The sequence below is a fragment of the Theobroma umbraticum genome, unplaced genomic scaffold (assembly GCF_002168275.2).
Source record: "Theobroma umbraticum cultivar Fairchild unplaced genomic scaffold, ASM216827v3 scaffold_147.0, whole genome shotgun sequence".
In the NCBI taxonomy this organism is placed as follows: Eukaryota; Viridiplantae; Streptophyta; class Magnoliopsida; order Malvales; family Malvaceae; genus Theobroma; species Theobroma umbraticum.
The window spans coordinates 8,554,979-8,574,550 of NW_018397259.1; the positions used below are offsets into that span (position 1 = coordinate 8,554,979).

The window sequence follows — 19,572 nt, forward strand, 5'->3', positions numbered from 1 at the left end:
TTTGACTATAGCAGAACTCTGTGCATTGTGTTTTTTATTTCTTTGATTGTCAAGCACCAATCTTGGGCTAAGTATTCCTCCTTTTTTATTGTTGAAGAAAATGCCATGACACCATCAAATTGATAGTTGAAAATTGAAAATCAATGGTATTGGTTCATAGTTAGGGTTTCCATGCTTCATGCAAAAAGTTGGAAAAAAAAAAAACAAAAACAAAAGACAAATTCATGGGAGTGAAATCTACAAATTATTCTATCTCGGTTGGGACTCTTTAGTATTTCTAGGGTTTCAACGAGTAGGATGCAGATAATTGCGAAGTGTCGTATCTCAAACCCTATTAATAAGTAGGATAATTGAATTCGACAATTATCTAATTATTTTTGAAATTTTCTATTCAAATTTGAATCTTGATATCTTACTCATTACTAGTTAAATACCCACACCCATTTAAATATCTAGTTATATAAAAAAAATTTAAGTTATTTTTCAAAATGATGCAATGAAAACTCAGGGTTTTGTTCATTTGACATTTTCATGCAATAGTAAGAAAATGAATGTAAAACTTTATTGCAAAATCTACATTTAGTCATTTATTCCATAAATTTGAACCTGTTTCTCAATATTTTAAAAATAAATAAACAAGAATTAAAATATGAAATGATAAAAAAAAATTTATAAATGAAAAGATTGATTTACACCTGAACGTTTATCTCATTGATTAATACATAATCTTCTTATTTAAAAAGTAAAATTTAAATATTCTTTCTCCCAATTATTAAAAAAAATGAAAAGCTTGATTTATAGAATTTAATAGAATCAAATTAAGTATTAATTTTATTTGATTTTTTTATGAAGTTACATTTATAAAATAAAACAAATTATTAAAATAAATAAATCAAACAAAAAATTAATATGTAATTAAATAAATTTAATATAAAATTGAAATATTCAAATTTCATAAAATTAATTTAGTTTTAATTTACAAAAAATGAAAAAAAAATGGACAGGGTATTATTGGCAGAGAGAAAAAAACAAATATTTGTCCACTTAATCTGAATCATTTTTCAAAGGTGACGTGGCAATTCTGTTTTCCTTTGTCCTTATATTAGACTTTTTCGTCATTTCTTACATCCAAAATTTTTCTTTTGCCTCTCTCTTTCTCTCCCCGAAGCCAGAACCTAAAAGAAAGAAAGCTCTCTCCTTTACATGAGAGACCCCAAACAAATACCCAGAAGGAGGGGGAGAGAGAAAGATTGAGAGGTGGAACTTCAAAAGCAGTAATTTTCATGCATTTGCAATGAAACCCAGATCCAATTCCAAACCCTAGAGTCCCTAATTGACGTCAAAATTAAAAATTTTGTGGGGGAATTTTTGAGTTTTGGTTTCCAAATGGCTGAGTTAGGGCAACAGACGGTGGAGTTCTCGAGTTTAGTGAGCCGAGCAGCCGAGGAATCGTTCTTGTCATTGCAAGAACTCGTGGAGAAATCGAAATCAAACGACCAATCGGATACGGAGAAGAAGATTAATCTCCTTAAGTATATAGTCAAGACCCAGCAACGGATGCTTAGGCTCAATGTTCTTGCTAAGTGGTGTCAGCAGGTGAGTTCGACTCGCTTGTGTTTTCCTCGAGCTCACTTAGCTATCTGGGTTTCACCTTTTGTCTTGCTAAAAGATTTGTGGGTTTTGTTGAAATTAAAGTTTTCTGTATTAAAAGATTTGGCTTCTTTTCTTTCTTTTTTTTTTTCTTTCCTTTTTTGGTTTTTTGTGGTAAAAGAATTGTTGGTTTTGCGTTTTAAATCAGTGACTCAGTTAAACTGGTGGACTCTTTGTTTTTAGTTGTTTGATTACCGAGCTATTGAAACTGGAACTAAAGATTTATTTTTTAATTTAAGTGTAATTTTTCTTTTGTATCTGGGTTTGTAATGGATCTAATTTTAGTGAATCCGAATCCCTTGAAGTGTAGAAATGAGGTACTGTTATGAAATTTCAGCTTAGTATTTGAGAGTCATGGAAGGAGGAGGAAGAAATACAAATATTTGGAAAATAAATGCTGTGAAAAGTTAATCAATAGTCAGTTTTGGTTGTTATAATGCCCGTCTCTTATTCAAAAAACTAGTAATGTGCTCAAATAGATTACTTGTGGGAGGATGCAGGCGTAAGAGTTTACCTGACGATTGCTGGAATATTATGGAGATGCTCACTTTTTTACTTCCATTAACCATGCTATGAGTTGCAACGCTTTTTATGACTTCAATGCTCTATGCCAACCCATTAGATCATGCCACTATAGTAGTTGGACTCAGTGTAGCTATCAACGTCAATGGTATAATCCTTTGATATAAGTGTAGACTCTGTGGAAGTTGAATATCATATGAAGATGCACCTTAAGATTCTGCAGGCTTTTGTAGTATTAATTAATGTTTTACATCATTTTGATTGTGCTTGTTGGGCCATCAAAGAGCAAGTATCATCTGACTCATTTAAGGAGTTAAACTCTTATGATGTGCGACTACTAAATTGCGTGTGAAAGTAATATGTATCTCTGATTCTTTAATAAAATTCCATTGAGTCCTTTCCACATGGGAATTAATTGACATATTAGCTATATATGTTCATATTTAGCCTTATCTTGTGATGTGCAGGTTCCATTGATACAGTATTGCCAGCAATTGGCATCTACTTTGTCAAGTCATGATACATGTTTCACCCAGGCTGCAGACTCATTATTCTTCATGCATGAGGGGCTACAGCAAGCTCGGGCCCCTGTCTATGATGTTCCATCTGCTGTTGAAGTCCTACTCACAGGATCATATGAGCGTGTACCAAAATCTATAGAAGCTGTGGGTATGCAAAGCTCATTAAGTGAAGATCAGCAGAAGCCAGCTTTGAGAAAGCTGGACACACTTGTACGCTCTAAATTACTTGAAGTTTCACTGCCCAAGGAAATTTCTGAAGTGAAAGTTTCCAATGGTACAGCTCTGCTTCGTGTAGATGGCGAATTTAAGGTGTTAGTTACTCTTGGTTATCGAGGACACCTATCAATGTGGAGGATTTTGTATTTAGAATTACTTGTTGGTGAGAGAAGTGGGCTTGTGAAACTAGAAGAGTTGAGAAGGCATGCTCTTGGTGATGATTTAGAGCGCAGAATGTCTGCAGCAGAGAATCCATTCAATACCTTATACTCAGTTCTACATGAGCTCTGTGTTGCACTTGTTATGGACACTGTGATAAGGCAAGTACAGGCACTTCGACAAGGGAGATGGAAAGATGCTATTCGCTTTGAGCTGATATCTGATGGAGGAAGTGGTGGTTTCACACAGGTGAATCAAGATAATGAATCTGATTCTGCTGGTCTACGAACTCCAGGATTAAAGCTTGTCTATTGGTTAGATTTTGATAAAAACTCGGGTGCTTCAGACTCAGGAGCTTGCCCATATATAAAAATTGAACCTGGACCGGACCTGCAGATTAAGTGTCAACATGGCACATTTGTTATAGACCCATTAACTGGCAAGGAGGCAGGGTTCTCCCTTGACCAAAGTTGCATTGATGTTGAGAAGCTGCTGTTAAGAGCTATATCGTGCAATAGATATACTCGTCTGCTGGAAATTCAGAAGGAGCTGGTGAAAAATGTGCAGATTTGCCGAGCTACTAGTGATGTTGTTCTCCACTCACAGGCTGATGAACCTGACAGTGAGCATAAAAAGGTTGCTTCCCTTTTATTATGGGTTTATTTGCTGACAACTTGCACAGGAATGTCATAGTGAAGAATCATGCATGAATGGGGATGGAGCCTAAGGACAAAGTTTTTTTCACTTTACGTCTAACTCTCAATTTAACTGGAGGTTTCTATCTCTGTCCTCTCTTTAATGGGGACAAAAGAATCAACCAATTGGACTTGATTGTTTTTAAAAAGGTTTAAATGATTCTTTGTATGTATATAAGTTGTGTATAAAAGATCTCATGTGTTTCTATTTTTTTTTTTAAATTACTGTCACTTACATGTGAAAGTGATGAATTTCTTTATGACGCTGCTCACAAATTGGCACTTCAAAAGAATTTTGCTATTTGTTTCTCCACCAACACAATCCTATATCAGGAGATAGAATATACATCGGCAAAAACTATAGTGTTGTTGTTTCATTACTTTCTCTTTTAAAACCTGCTTTCATCGCTATAGTCTTTTGCTGGAGTTTATGATTCTGGTATCACCGATGATACTTTGTGGTAACTTCTCTTTTCTCCATTTTTTGCTGCAGAAGGATGCTAAGCTTGACAATAAGGAGCGTGAGGGGCAAGAAGTATTACGTGTCCGTGCTTATGGCTCATCATATTTTACCCTTGGAATAAACATAAGGTTCTATTCTTTACCCCTTCAAATAATGTCTAATTCTTCTGTGTTTAGTAGTTTATTTTTTTCATTTTGCTCTCCTCTACCACGTGTGCACTTGCCTTTAGTAATCCATTCTCAACATTAGGAACCTATTGATATGAAGGAAAAACAGAAAAGATCAGTGCTCATAGCATTCACTTCTATGATCTAGTTGATATAGCATTTAGCATTGAGGATGAAATTCCTTGTGTAAGTGATTTAAGATCCAGATAATTAGTTGCATGTGGAAAGCTACATGCATGCCTGTTTAACTATGGAAGGATTTGGTTACATTCCTAAAAGAGTTTCAGTGCTCCTTGTTTTAGACCATGGTAAGGGTAGGAACTATGGATCATGCAATCAGATTTTAAGATTGTTGCTGCGCTGGAAATTTGATGTTCTGCCATTGAAGTGAGGTTGGATTATCTAGCAATTCAGCCTGCAAACATATTTGCTGTGCACTTTGATGAGTGTTGTCTCTGGCGTTCACTAGCACAAGAACCAGTTAACTTGGTTCTTCATTTTCGCAGGGCTACTGGAACCTTTCTTTGACTGTAGGGGTTTCATTCATTACTAAAATTTATCGGTTTTCCATGAGTTGGGTCTATTCTAGATTGAAAAGGATTTTATATTTTATCAGAAAACTAAGCAACAATGTTATTTCTTAATTTAAAATTGGCAAGGGAATTTTACTTGCTTGATTTAGCAAGAAGCTTTTTTAAGAAATTTTATGTTTAGAGATATGTGCATGGTTTTCAAAATGTTTTGGAAGTAGAAGAAGATATTATTATATGAAGTGTTGGAAGAGTTGGCTTTACTGGGATCAAACCTAGCAAGAAATTTTCATTTCTAGGTTATCAGATGTATTATTTCTGCTTTTGCCACTTGAGTATTACTCTTACCTGACTTTCGACGATGCCCTCCACGCCTCTCTCTCTCAAAATAACAATGGGGCAGTTTCAGTTGTACTTGGTGACTTCTTTGCTGCTTCTTACCTTGTTAATTTTCTATTTCAAGATTTTTGAGCTGTCATCTTTCCACTTGTACTTAGTTGTGTTAATGAACATGTCTTTGCCTAGTTTAGGATTATTGAAAGTTTGTTTTGGATTGCAGGAACGGCCGCTTTCTTCTCCAGTCATCCCAGAATATTCTTTCACCTTCAGCATTGTTAGATTGTGAAGAAGCTTTAAATCAAGGAACTATGACAGCAGCGGATGTTTTTACTAGCCTGAGAAGCAAAAGTATATTACATCTATTTGCCTCTATTGGCAGATTCTTAGGCCTCGAAGTAATCAACTCCCGCCTTTTTGTTTGTTGTTACTAATTGCTGTATAGTTGCTTTTGTGTTTCATTTGTTTGTTTGCTATTAATTAATGAATCTGGATGTTTGATTCTTGTAGGTCTATGAACATGGTTTTGCTGCAGTGAAGGTGCCCAAGAACCTTGTGAATGGTTCTGCTGTACTGGTAATGGGGTTTCCAGACTGTGAGAGTTCTTATTTTCTGCTGATGGAACTTGATAAGGATTTCAAGCCTCTGTTTAAACTGCTAGAGACTCAGCCAGATCCATCAGGGAAGGGTCAGTCATTTAATGACTTGAATAATGTGTTGCGCATCAAGAAAATTGACATTAGCCAGATGCAGATGCTTGAAGATGAAACAAATTTGAGCATACTTGACTGGGGAAAATTACTTTCATTTTTGCCTAATATTGGGGGTCCGAATCAGACCTCTGAACATGGCCTTCTTTCTGAGTTCAACCTCGATAGTTCTATGCAGATTGCTGGGGGTCCTTCATCAAGCTTTTCATCGATTGTTGATGAAGTTTTTGAAACTGAAAAGGGGACATCTGCCACTCCTTTTCCTTCTCAGAATTTTTCTTCATTCAGCTCATCTCCTGCTTCTCAACTTGGTTCTGTCCCGATGAATATTCATAGCGTAAAAGCTGGAACACCCTCTCCAAAGTGGGAAGTGGGTTTGCAGGTCCCACAGCTTAGTAATGTTGCAAAAGTATCAAGCCCAGCCACTCATTATGGTGGTTCATTATATCCATCAAGTGGTCTGAAGGGCTCACTTCAGTCCAGTTCTTTTGGTTCCTTGTCTTCTGGTACAGGAAGAAGCACATCTGCGAAGAAGCTATCCACTTCAAAATCTGATCAGGATCTGGCTTCTCTTAGATCTAATCATTCAGTTGAGCTTGGAGCATTGGATGAAGATCAGTTGAGATTGCTAAATGATACTTCAAAGGATGCACTGTCAGCAAGTAGGTCATCTCGACTATTATCTCCGCCCAGACCAACTGTTCCTCGAGTCTCTGCACAAAGTGCAAAACCTAATGGACCTCGAAGCTCATCCTCCACAAATCTAACTGCATCTGTTAGGTTTGCTGGATCAAGCCCCTTGGCTTCACCTCCCGTATGTAAGATACCTTCTCTGAGTTCATCCTTTTTCTGGATCTGTCTGTTTAAATTTGTTTTATGGTTAGGTATAATTGACTGGCAAAATGCACCTTTTGCAGCCCAGGCAGCAGAAACTCCAATTTGTCATGGTACTTCTCATGATGTTTCCAAACATGACAAAAATCCACGAAAGCGTACAGTTTCAGATATGTTGAGTTTGATTCCATCTCTCCAAGGTATAGGGGCTGATGCAGGAATTTGCAAGAGAAGGAAAACCACTGATGTGGCTTACCCTCAGCAGCCTTCATCACAGGCGCTTATTTCTACAGAAATGATCAATAAAACTGAAGTATACAGTTATGGGAATCTTATAGCTGAAGCAAATAAAGGGAATGCACCTTCTTGCATCTATGTTTCTGCTCTTCTTCATGTGGTCAGACATTCTTCACTTTGTATTAAACATGCAAGGCTAACTAGCCAGATGGAGGAACTGGACATTCCATATGTTGAAGAAGTGGGTCTAAGAAATGCATCCTCCAATATATGGTTCCGACTTCCATCTGCCCGAGGTGATTCATGGAGGCATATATGCTTGCGACTTGGCAGGCCTGGAAGCATGTCCTGGGATGTCAAAATAAATGACCAACACTTTAGAGATTTGTGGGAACTTCAGAAGGGAGGTAATAATACACCTTGGGGCTCTGGCGTACGCATAGCCAATACATCTGATGTGGATTCTCATATTCGTTATGATCCAGATGGTGTTGTTCTGAGCTATCAATCTGTTGAGGCAGATAGTATTAAGAAGTTGGTGGCAGATATACGAAGGCTCTCTAATGCTAGAATGTTTGCTCTTGGGATGCGGAAATTGCTTGGGGTTAGAGCAGATGAGAAACCTGATGACGGCAGTGCAAACTCTGATGTTAAAGCACCAGTTGGAGGCAAAGGTGCTGTTGATGTTGCTGATAAGTTATCAGAACAGATGAGAAGGTCTTTCAAAATTGAGGCCGTAGGACTGTTGAGTTTGTGGTTTTGCTTTGGATCAGGTGTCTTAGCTCGCTTTGTTGTGGAGTGGGAATCAGGTAAAGAAGGCTGCACAATGCATGTGTCCCCTGACCAACTTTGGCCTCATACCAAGGTTCGTTTTCCTAATTCTTTCTTTTTAAATGGAAATTTTTCCTTTGTCTAGTTCTTTTTCTCATTTATTTTACCTTGATTTCATACATAGTTCTAATCATGCTTTTCATTCTGATTTGGTGTTTGAATACAATCCTCCTGTATGATCTCCATGACACATTCATATGTTCTATGGCCTATGCCAGTCCTATTCATTTTTAATTGATATCATTTGTGAGCAACTTATTAATTTTCTTCCATGTTTCTTTTTTCTTATGAAAAATTACAAAATGTCTTGGCCTATCTTCAATTTGTTTTCCCTAAGAACTTGACTAAGAATGTTAGATGGGCTTAAGATAGTGGCATTTATTCTGAGTTTTTCAGAATTACACTGAATGAAAGGTTACCGGTGCCATCTTGGTTGATTTTTTTTTTTAAGGAATTGGGTGAAGGGGAATTTGAACTTTGCTTTTTAAGTAGGGAGATCATGCACCAACCAATGAGCCAAATCTCGGGTTTTGATGCTGGGATGAATACTTTAATACCTTTTACTTTTCTAGCTTTTGGACAAATGGTTGTTATCTTAAAGTTGTTGCATCATTTTCTTGGAAGTGTACTGATTTAAAGGTTGATCATTTATGAGCATAAGGAGTTCCCTCAACTGATCAGTAAACCAGTAACCTACATGAACCTACATGAATGTGTTTAAGTAGGGTTTCAATGGAAATTTCCTGTGAACTACATTGTAGCAGTGTGTGATAACCTATGGGATGTCGCTTGATAAATATGTAATAAGCTAATCTCACATAAGCAATGAGGAATGTTTTTCATCATAAACACATGATACTTTTTCAACTTTGGAATATAATGTAGATTACTTTGTATTCTGGATAGTACAGGAACTTGGCTTGGGTACAAATCTAACCTTTCTTGGTTCCATTTACCTATGATTATTATAAATGCACTAATTTATTCAGTTGCTTTGTACAGTTTTTGGAAGATTTCATAGATGGAGCTGAAGTTGCATCCCTCTTGGACTGCATTCGGCTTACTGCAGGACCTTTGCATGCTCTTGCAGCTGCAACTCGGCCTGCTCGAGCTAGTCCTGCTCCAGGAGTCCCTGGAGCATCTGCAGCTGTTTCTTCCATGCCAAAACAGTCAGGTTATGTACCATCCCAGGGACTTCTGCCAAGTAGTTCAACTACAAATGTCAATCAGGCTGCTTCTGGTCCAGCAGGAAATCCTGTTGCATCTGGTTCCGCAAGCTCTCTGGGAAATCATGGCCTCCATGGGCCTGGAATGTTAGTTGCCCCTCCAGGGAGAGGTGGCCCTGGCATTGTCCCCAGTTCACTGTTGCCCATTGATGTTTCTGTTGTATTGCGTGGTCCATATTGGATACGCATAATATATCGCAAGCGTTTTGCAGTTGACATGCGATGCTTTGCTGGAGATCAGGTTTGGCTGCAACCAGCGACACCACCTGCAACACCACCCAGGGGGGGATCTTCTTTCGGAGGGTCCTTACCATGTCCACAGTTCAGGCCTTTCATTATGGAGCATGTTAGCCAGGAATTAATTGGATTAGATTCTGGTTTCACCAGTGGTCAACAAACAGGTGGCCTGGCAAATTCAAACAATCCAAACTCAAATTCAGGTCCACAGCTTTCAGCAAATGGAAATAGAGTTAATCTCCCTACTTCGGCAGCAATGTCTAGGGCAGCAAACCAGGTAGCTGGTTTAAACCGTGTGGGAAATGCCCTTCCAGGATCCCCAAATTTGGCTGTTGTGAGCTCGGGATTACCAATACGTCGATCGCCTGGTAGTGGTGTTCCTGCACATGTAAGGGGGGAACTGAATACAGCCATTATTGGTCTTGGTGATGATGGAGGATATGGAGGTGGATGGGTTCCTGTTGTTGCTCTTAAGAAGGTACTGAGGGGTATTCTCAAGTACCTTGGAGTTCTATGGTTATTTGCCCAGTTACCAGATCTTTTGAAAGAGATCCTGGGATCAATCTTGAAGGACAATGAAGGTGCCCTTTTGAACTTGGACCAGGAACAGCCTGCCTTGCGTTTCTTTGTGGGGTAAGAGAATGAAAGTGCTAAATTTAAGGTCACAATATGTTTCTCTAGTTACCTTTCCCACATGCAGGAAACTTCTACCTGTAGTTCTTGTTTTCTCTTTATATTAATGAATTTGCTGGCTCTATGTTCAAAGTACATGATTAATTTGGTTGCTTCAATTGTCCTTGTGAAAAATAGATGGGTAATAATTTATGTACAAGATATGATAATTAGGATTGCTTCTAACTATGACCAATATAAAGGTACATCATTTGATGCCTAGCATTGAATGTGTCAACCTCCTGTAGAAGCTCCTGTTGGTTCCCACGGCTAGGTGTGGTTCGACCATCCGAAAGTTTGGTTGAATCCATTGTGTCTTGCATTGTAATTCCTAAAAGACGATCAATTCAGTGGAGAGAGTTATGCAGAAGACATGGTGGTCAGTCTTAGGCTATTTTGTGTGCTGATATCACTATGGGAAGACAGGAACTGCTTTCAGATGAGTGTTTGCAGCTTCAAGTTGTAGTGTGGGATTTGACTTCCTAACTGACCACATTGTTTCCTTTCCATATGATTATTAGGCTTTTTGTGATTTAAAAATTAGAAAATAGAAAGATTTCAGCAAACGTGGCTACCTAACCAAATAAAAGTATAGGATGAAAATAGAGATGGAAAAGTATAATATAATTGATTGGGATTCATTTGGCTCAGAGCCTTGGTTGGATAATGAGACAGTAAAATAGGGGAGGACAGTGCAACATTGTTGATTGTTTGATTTCTTTTGGAATGCTCCTTTCTCTTTAGGCTGATTTTCAGTTATTATATATGGAGGAAATCTGTGTTTGGATAGTCATCTGATTGCTTGTCTTTCTGCAGGGGCTATGTGTTTGCTGTAAGTGTCCACAGAGTTCAACTTCTTCTTCAGGTTCTTAGTGTGAAGCGCTTCAATCAGCAGCAGCAGCAGCAACAAAACAATGCTAATGCTCAAGAGGAATTGACTCAATCTGAAATATGCGAGATATGTGACTACTTCAGTCGCCGCGTTGCATCAGAACCCTATGATGCCTCACGAGTTGCATCATTCATTACTCTTCTCACGTTACCCATATCAGTTTTAAGAGAATTCCTGAAATTAATAGCATGGAAAAAAGGTTTAGCCCAGACACAAGGTGGAGATATAGCTCCTGCGCAGAAACCCCGAATCGAGTTGTGTCTTGAAAATCATACTGGGGTAAATGTTGATGATAGTTCCGAAAGTTCATCCACGACTAAAAGCAATATCCACTATGATCGACCTCGTAACTCCGTGGATTTTGCACTGACCGTTGTACTTGACCCTGCCCATATACCTCATATAAACGCTGCTGGTGGCGCTGCTTGGCTGCCCTACTGCGTCTCAGTGAGATTAAGATATTCATTTGGTGAAAACCCCAGCGTGTCCTTTCTTGGCATGGAAGGAAGCCATGGAGGACGAGCATGCTGGTTGCGTGTCGATGACTGGGAGAAATGCAAGCAGAGGGTGGCTCGAACTGTGGAGGTTGGTGGGTGTACAGCAGGAGATGCTGCTCAAGGAAGGTTAAGGGCAGTGGCAGACCATGTACAAAGAGCACTCATTTGTGCTTTCAAGGATTGAGAGATGGTGTGGGCAAAGACGGATTCACAGATCCTAGAAGCCTTTTTTTTGGTAGCATCATGTAACTACAAGTTTCAAGAAAAAGTTTTACTTGTCTCTACTGATTTCCTTAGCATTTGCTCTGTAAATTTGATTAGTGTTAATATCACACAACTAGCAAGTTCTTTTAAGGAAGTTCTTTTTAGCAATCCTTAGCTCTCAGCCTTAATGATATTTTCTAAGATTTAAAGCTTGATAAAAGTTATAAGTAGGTTCTTCAACAATTATGAGGATTCCACTTGAAGATGTGTTACCACTCCTATCTTTTTCAAAGTGTCCGGGATTTTTAACTCATTGTACTTTGGAAGTCCAATTTGTTTGTTTCCTCTTCCAGTCATATATGGGTTTGATAATGTGATATCAAAAAAATGAAAGTTAATGTCCAAGTTCGCAATACTTTCGTAACCCTAATTATTATGGACTTGACATGATTATTTAAAAAAATCTTTTGATTATCAAGAACTCGAAGGGTCCAAATTATCAAGAACGTGAAGAAAATAACATTTTCACAAAGATTTCATAATTATCACTAATTCAAAAAACGAAACATTTTCATTAAAAATTTTTTAATTATCATGATCCTTGACAAACCTAACACTAAATATAACTTCTAATTATCATAGAGTTGAGTATGTGAAACTTTTTATCCTAAATCGATTTCGAAAGAAGTCTCAAAACCCATAAATTGTGCAATTTTTTATTTTTCATATTTATCCTCTTTTCTTCCCAACTAAAGGCATATTCCCATAAAACATGCAGTTGACACATTGGAATTTATGTTCAATTCTTTATAGTGATCATCATTCATCACTAGATATTAGTATCCCAACTACATTCTTTTTGTACTATTCTAGATAAGAAGAAAAGTGTCACTAGCTTTACCCCCCCCTACCTTTTTGGTAGTAGATGTATACATTAGAAAACAAAATACAGCTTCTCTGCCTCCTTTCTCTCTCCAATAACTCAACCCATTCAGCAAAATTTCAAAAAGGGGGCTCACTTCACTTTTCTTTTGTAGAAACAAGAAGCTCAACCTTATAAACAGTGTTTAGCAAACTTCTTTATGAAAAACCAGAAAGTTCCCACAAGGCAGTCCATTATCAAATTTCAACTTGCATTAAAATTTTTCTGCAAATACATCATACACATACCTATCCATCCCTTTTCAATGGTCCACTTCCCACTATCCCAGAGACAAAAAGAAAGAAAGCGAGTTCCCACCACCAGCATTTTTTTTGGGTCATCCTCCACTCGATCAACTATGGATATTAGAAGAGGAAAACATCAATGAAACCTTTGAAAAGTATTTTTCCCTTGACTACACCATGGAGTGTAACATCAATATGCCTTTCCAAGTTTTTTTTCAAGATAGGTATGGGAATCACTCCTTTTTTTTTTTTCTTTGCTTTTGGAACAAAACTGGAAAAAAGAAGGATGGAAAAGGTTGCACTGACTTGACTGATGTTGCCAATGAGAGTTAAGATTGGACCAAAGCACGAAATAGCCATCGTGAGTGAGTACAGGATAGGACTATTACAGGGTTAAGAAGTCGTTTTTATGGGCACGCTCTATGAAGGGGTGCTTGATTCGGGTTTCACTATCGTTGGTGCGTCCGGTTGGTGTGTGCGGAAGATCGCGGAGGCCAGTGATATGGGCATGATGCAAAGTGCCTTGGACTGAAGAAACTGCATGGCAGCCCCAATGTCTTCTTCCATCAGCTTAGCCACTTGCTGCTCAGTTCCATCATTTGACCATTTCTCCCAGGCAGGCTGGGTTCCACCTTCTATGCCATCTCCCTATTCACAGAAAGATAAAAAGTAATTCAAGGAAAACAAAACTTAGAAAACACGGTATATCTGAAAAAGACAGCCAACTACTTGATCCAGTTAATAGATTTGCTGAAAATGACCTGTCGAATGTACATGTATATCCCAGTATACAAGTGCAACGTATGGGACTCGAAAAGAATGTACATTTACAAACTATGAAGTAACAAGGGATTATGACAACAACAGAGATAACTGTACATACAAGTTATGACTTAGTTCTTATGGTTTCATGCATACTCAATAGTTTAGTTCCTAATCACGAAAATTTGCATGCTCAATACTACAGTCTGCATGTTTTCATAGCATGATTCTCCTTTTAATTTTAGGTTCACTAAATGAAAGGAAAATCTCAGAATCATGATCCTTCCATATAAACTACCTCGACAGATGATAGCGGCACATCAGCTACAAGCTGAGCCACAGCACCTGCAGCACCGAGTCTGCTCATGCTCAGGACCTGTTCAAATATTGAACGGAATTAATGGCGTGTAGTGAATATAATTGATAACAGAAATTTGCTGTGGGACAAGAGAAGAAACAGTAGAATCCTGTTCACATTAGTTACTAATCCAAGTAACAGTAATGCAGTTCACATTTTTACTATTCGATAATGACTTATTTTTAGCCTTGAGATTCCGGCACCAGACAAGAGTCAATTCAGTCTGACATTGTAACTACTACACATAAAGGTATACCTTAAGGTCTTCATAGATGTGTATAGGATTCAGCAAGGGGACCCTACCTGAGATAAGGACTTGCTAAAGACTTTGGAAAGACATGATCGGAACAAGTAATTCAAATTAGTTAGGAACTTTTAGATAGTGATGATGAGGGCTTTTTTTCTTCCTTTTTATTTTTATTTTTCTATATTCTTAGGCTTGAAGAAAATTCTATTGCAAAAGCAGCAATGATGAGTTCTTCCATGGCAGCGACGAATTCAATTAAGTGTTCTCAAAGTACATGGAGAGAATGGAATGCTTAAAAAGGAAATCTCTGAAGATATTTGCAACTGAAGTATCTTTAGGATGATTCCTTTCTTAACTTATTGAGAAAGACTATTTAACAACAACCATTTGAAATACAATGAATCTTAGTCACATCAAGATTGAAATCGAGATTTTAATTGTTAATACCTTAACTTGAAGCCTTAGAAACTTCACATAATCTACAATTTCGTCAAGCATGGCTGCCCTGTCCGTCTGCAGAAGATTTAGTAATGCATAAGCAAATGCGGATCTTAGATGCCACAACAGATTCCCCCATCATTTCAAAATTGAGCAATAGCATGAACTCCATGGATTTCATAAAAAATGGAAACATTTTCATGATATTCATCTTGCCATGTGCATGCAGACGTTACAAAACTTGGGGCAAGGGAGAAGTCTTAAGAAAACAGAACACTTCAAAATACTAAACAACTAGAAGCTCTAGCCTTTGGCTTTGGTCAATAAGATAAAGCAATAAAAAATTCCACTCTAATGCAGAAAAACAGCAACCAGTGGGACAGAATAAGTCAGTTTATTTTACTTCTTATACACCAGGAAGAAGAATCAAATAGCAGCAGCAAACAAGTAAACATAAATCATATATAAATTATGCTGAGCATGTCCAAACCTTGTTGCAGCTAGGAACCAACTCCTGCAAAGCTTTCATTCTTTCTGCGATTCTTTCTCTGCGTAACTGCATTCACAGAAGGACGTGGAGGAAGGGGGACCAGGTGCAAAAGCTTGTAAGTAAAGAGGGAACATGTACAAATAACTAGAAGAAAAAAACTAATTAAACAAAAAATGAACAGATTACCAAGATTCATTTCATCAAAATGGCAAAAACATACCAAACTTCATTATTAAGAAAATATATAAAAAGAAAAGATGTCAAAGAAAGATCATAGCAAGCATTTTCAATGAAAAGGAACCAAGCAGCACCTCATAAAAGAACTCTGACTTGACAGAAGCCCCATGTAACATAATTATAGGTTTTATGAAATAGAGAATCAAGTTTACCCTCTCAGCAATACTGTGGGGATCCGTTGCCTGTCCTCGTCTTGCTCGCACCCTTGGACGGATGGCAGGCGGGTGCGGTGCAGCAGCAACTGGACCTGATGTTGGCTGGCTATGAAATTGCTGCATCAGGATGTAATGGATTGTGTGGTGTTAGGGACCATTAGTAAACGTGATGGAGATGCATACTAAAAGCAAGAAATTGGCAACCATGACAGTGCGTGGAAAAGGGAAAAAAAACAGCTTCCTATGTATCAAGAATATATTCAAAGAACACTCAGTCCACCATATTAAAAAAAAAAAGAGGCTAAAACTTTGGTAACAATTAATGTTCATAAAGTAGTACACTTTGAACCATTCTGTACAGATGGCTCACTTGCCTACTTCAAAATATCATATAAGTTTAAGATCATCTGAAGAGCTGGATTCAGGTAAGCATTAAGCATAAAAGAGCACATATGAACTAATAGTTCTCAAATCTCAAAGTTGGAAACATAACTCGGTGAATGGATTCGATGATTAAATTACTCCGTACACTTTCATTCAGGATTCTCGAGATTAAATTTCATCATCGAGCTTCCTAAAGCTGATTAAGACTCGAAACTAATGCAAATCTAACCAAGGGTACTTCTATATTTTCTTATGAACTTAATCACCGACTTTCTAGAGCTCGAAGTCAAACAAGAGAAGTTTCTGTGCCAATGGGAAATCAACGAACTAAGAAATTTTATTCCCCGAAATCATGCCAAAAATCTGTAAATTAAAAATTGACACAAAGATATAAAAATGGCTCAACCAAAACAATGCAGTCATCCACAAAAGTCAAACATTTGACCTGGACCATTTCTTTAATTAAACTGGAAACTCAAACCCAACTTTTTTTGATGCGATTGTTGTACACGCGCTTGTTATCAAACACTGAAAGAGCGTGGAAATCTATTTCCTGACAAAGATTATCACTACAAATGCTGAAAAGGACCACTCAAGCCCTCCCTTTGTAAACCAGATGAGGTGATAATTGCAGAGTTCCCCGCACGTGTAGAGAAAGTCACACGTGCACGACACATTCTCTGTTGTCAGTAATTTACTTTCCCGTTCACCCCCACTCTCCCTCAAAAGAGCGTGCAGAGCACCGAATAGTAACAACCAACCCTAGATTTTTCGCAAATATCAAATATACCCCTGACGTTAATCATGACAGGACCGTACAAAAAGGTCAGTTCCTACAGTACACCCTAAAGGAAAAAGAGAACAAAAAGAGAAAGCAATGCCAAGGCCCCCAGTAGGACCATTTTAAGCCAAATATCAAGGGCATTTTCGTCCAAAAAAGTTTAAGTTCACCTGGTGAAGCTGGTGAGGAGGCTGAGGAGGAGGAGCTGAAGGACGGATTTGCTGAGTTTGCATTTGTCCAAAGGGTGGAAACAAGCTTGTCATATGCATGGAATCTCTCTCCTGCCACCATGAGCAGAGTTACAAAGACACATTAATAACTGAATTACCCTTCTAATTTTCTTCATAAGCATATAAAACCTTTACGCAGAAACTTTTGTTCAAATTTGAAAGGTGTAAGTCCAAAGAAGGTTAGGGGAATTTCCCAATCGGAAAAAGCTGACTTTGCAAGAGAAAAAAAAGTCCGGTGCACAGATTTAGGTTTGAATTTCCAGAGCATGAAAGCAGCTTAAAAATTCAGAATCCATTTGAAAATAGTAGCCTTTGTACCCAATATCCTATCCTATCCTATCATTTACAAATCTTTGTAAAAAGGAAAAGTTTGCTAAGATTCTACCATTATTACATGTCCATACCCCAGAGTAGACTGTTTGTTCTCAGACTCAAAAGAAGGAGAAAGAAATCATTTTTTGTATTTATTCTTCATACAACTGAGAAAGAAAAAAGGAACTAAAAATAATAGAAAAAGGACAACCCAAAACTGCCAATCCTGAAATAATTCATTACTCAAGGACAAAACAAATTATGCAGCAATTTTTTCATACCCAACTTTAAAAAGTAAAGGGAGATACTGAAAACGAACAAAAATAGGCACAGATGGAAAGGAAGAGATAGATATTGAATGTCATACACTGATTCCAGAAACAGCAGAAGCAGCTGAACAAGAAGCATTATTGTTATTATTGTTGTTGTTATTGTTGTTGCTGTTGCTGTTGTTGCTGTCAACTACAACTCCATCTTCATGTCTTAAGAATCCATGTTCCAAATTCAAACCCAGAGGCATCATTCCCATGCCTACACCAATTCCCATCCCTCTAAACCCTCCACCACCACCACCACCGTCACCACTACTGCCACCAGCTGGACCGCCACTTGACCCTAACTGTAACGCCATCGGCAAGGTGGCACTACCAACTTCACCAGCACCTCCACCACCAGCGCCACCACCGTAGCCTGGTGGCACTGCCAGGATCTGCTCAAAGAAATCATCACCTAACCCTTCCTGTTGATTACCTGCCATGTCTTATCACCAACAAAGCAGCTGCCCTCTGTCACTTGTATATATATATATATATATAAAGACTTTTGCCTTTGAGTTTTACTATATAGAAGAAGTGTTTTCCAATGTTTTTGGCAGTGGAAAGAGATTCAAAAAACTGGGTTCTTTCTCTATTTTTTTTCTTTCTTCTTTTCTTGGTGGGTTTGTAGAAAGTTATGGGGTTTTAACGGGGTAACCAAGAAAGGTGAAGGGTGTTGGTGAAATGGGTGGCAGATCCGGAGCCCGATAACCCGGAAAGAGAATTGCGGATTCCAAGAAGAATTTTCAATTCACTGCCTTTTTACTTAGTGTTGGTCTCTACTGTTTTCTTTATGGTTTGAATGGGAAGTTGTGAGAGAGAAAGAAGGAGAGAGGACTTTGAGAAGAGAAACTGAAACTGGAAAGAGTGTTTCTTCCTAGTCTTGTTTTGGCCTTTGAGTCTAACTTTGTGTTCTGTGAGAGAGAGCTAGCTTCGGTTTGTGTTGTGAGTTATGGCTTTAAAGTGAGACACAGAGAGAGAGAGAGAGTGTGTGTAATGGGAAAGCTTTCCTTTTGGAAAGGAAAAGAAAATAAAAGAGCTCGGAACTAAGCCAACTCCCATGGAAGAGCGTGCGGAAACAATCACAGGATTGAAGAATTGATGAAGTCCATTTTCTATTCTACATAATATAATAATATACTAATATATTAAATCTGTTAATTTATCGTATACGACGTAATTAATTTAATTAATCAAAATCTAATTACCTACGTGAACATATTTATTAAACAGATTATACAACACAACTAATACATGTATTAAATAAATCAAACTAAATTTTATATGCCGCAACACTATTGATAATTAGTTTAAGTATTTATAATATTATTGATTTGTTTGAATTGTATTAAACGTGTTCATACAACTATTATACAAATTGATATGATAATCCAATTAACTAAAACGTGACAATCTTAAACCTAAACTTATATAATTTTATATTAATTTTATATCGTATTAATATGTCATATCCAAAATTATCACATGTGTGATATATGGTAAATTGATTAAAAAAAAAACTAGTTCAACATTGATTTAGGTATGTGATTAACAACACTACTTATTTTTAAAATAAAAAATATATTGTTTTATATAAAATTTACTTAGATTAAGAAGAAAATTTAATACTTAAGAATTAATTAAAATTTAACAATAATCAAAGTGGATCTTTTCATCATCAAGAGACAAATTGGAGCAATATGTTTATCTTATACTATTTGTTTTCTTTCCTTTATTTTTATTTATTTATTTATTTTGTATTGTCTTTTCTATATAATTTGTGCTACGTGACACATTAGAATCCAAATCAATACAAACACCTTTTAAAGCGTGTGATATCTATACATTACAAAATTAGAAGAAAGACATTTATATATCACAGATTTTCTATTAATTTAATTGCTATTATTAATTTTTATTTATTTATTTAATCCTCACCTACTTTCTGCCCCCACCCCTTTCTCTTAAACTAAAAATTGGAGGATTGCAAATTTTTTTTATATGGTGTGTATGAGAATCCATCATGTCCAATAGATGGTACTCTCCATTTCAGTGATCAAATGAGTGGGCCAATAGCGTCTAGATCAGTGTGATTAAT

At 37.3% G+C, this 19,572-nt stretch overlaps 2 protein-coding genes across 2 annotated transcripts; one reads left to right on the plus strand and one right to left on the minus strand.

Moving 5' to 3' along the window:
- Window positions 1-1,152: 1,152 nt before the first annotated feature.
- Window positions 1,153-11,845, plus strand: SWP (RNA polymerase II transcription mediator). Its single transcript, XM_021426030.2, has 8 exons — window positions 1,153-1,596; window positions 2,640-3,704; window positions 4,257-4,354; window positions 5,483-5,657; window positions 5,770-6,787; window positions 6,887-7,905; window positions 8,874-9,967; window positions 10,823-11,845. The coding sequence occupies exons 1-8, from the start codon at window positions 1,387-1,389 to the stop codon at window positions 11,577-11,579; spliced, it is 5,436 nt and encodes a 1,811-aa protein (XP_021281705.2). The 5' UTR covers window positions 1,153-1,386; the 3' UTR covers window positions 11,580-11,845.
- Window positions 11,846-12,653: 808 nt separating this feature from the next.
- Window positions 12,654-18,564, minus strand: LOC110415531 (transcription factor UNE12-like). Its single transcript, XM_021427208.1, has 7 exons — window positions 17,528-18,564; window positions 16,789-16,899; window positions 15,451-15,570; window positions 15,062-15,127; window positions 14,581-14,646; window positions 13,827-13,904; window positions 12,654-13,414 (listed from the first exon to the last, which is right to left on the minus strand). The coding sequence occupies exons 1-7, from the start codon at window positions 17,915-17,917 to the stop codon at window positions 13,187-13,189; spliced, it is 1,059 nt and encodes a 352-aa protein (XP_021282883.1). The 5' UTR covers window positions 17,918-18,564; the 3' UTR covers window positions 12,654-13,186.
- Window positions 18,565-19,572: the final 1,008 nt, after the last annotated feature.

Coding starts and splice junctions, on each gene's coding strand:
- SWP (XM_021426030.2), top strand. CDS start 1,387: ATGGCTGAGTTAGGGCAACAGACGGTGGAGTTCTCGAGTTTAGTGAGC. Junction 3,705..4,256: donor CTGACAGTGAGCATAAAAAG/GTTGCTTCCCTT, acceptor TTTTTGCTGCAG/AAGGATGCTAAGCTTGACAA. Junction 4,355..5,482: donor ACCCTTGGAATAAACATAAG/GTTCTATTCTTT, acceptor TTTGGATTGCAG/GAACGGCCGCTTTCTTCTCC.
- LOC110415531 (XM_021427208.1), bottom strand. CDS start 17,917: ATGGCAGGTAATCAACAGGAAGGGTTAGGTGATGATTTCTTTGAGCAG. Junction 14,647..15,061: donor TGGTTCCTAGCTGCAACAAG/GTTTGGACATGC, acceptor AATCTTCTGCAG/ACGGACAGGGCAGCCATGCT. Junction 13,905..14,580: donor TTCTAAGGCTTCAAGTTAAG/GTATTAACAATT, acceptor ATATTTGAACAG/GTCCTGAGCATGAGCAGACT.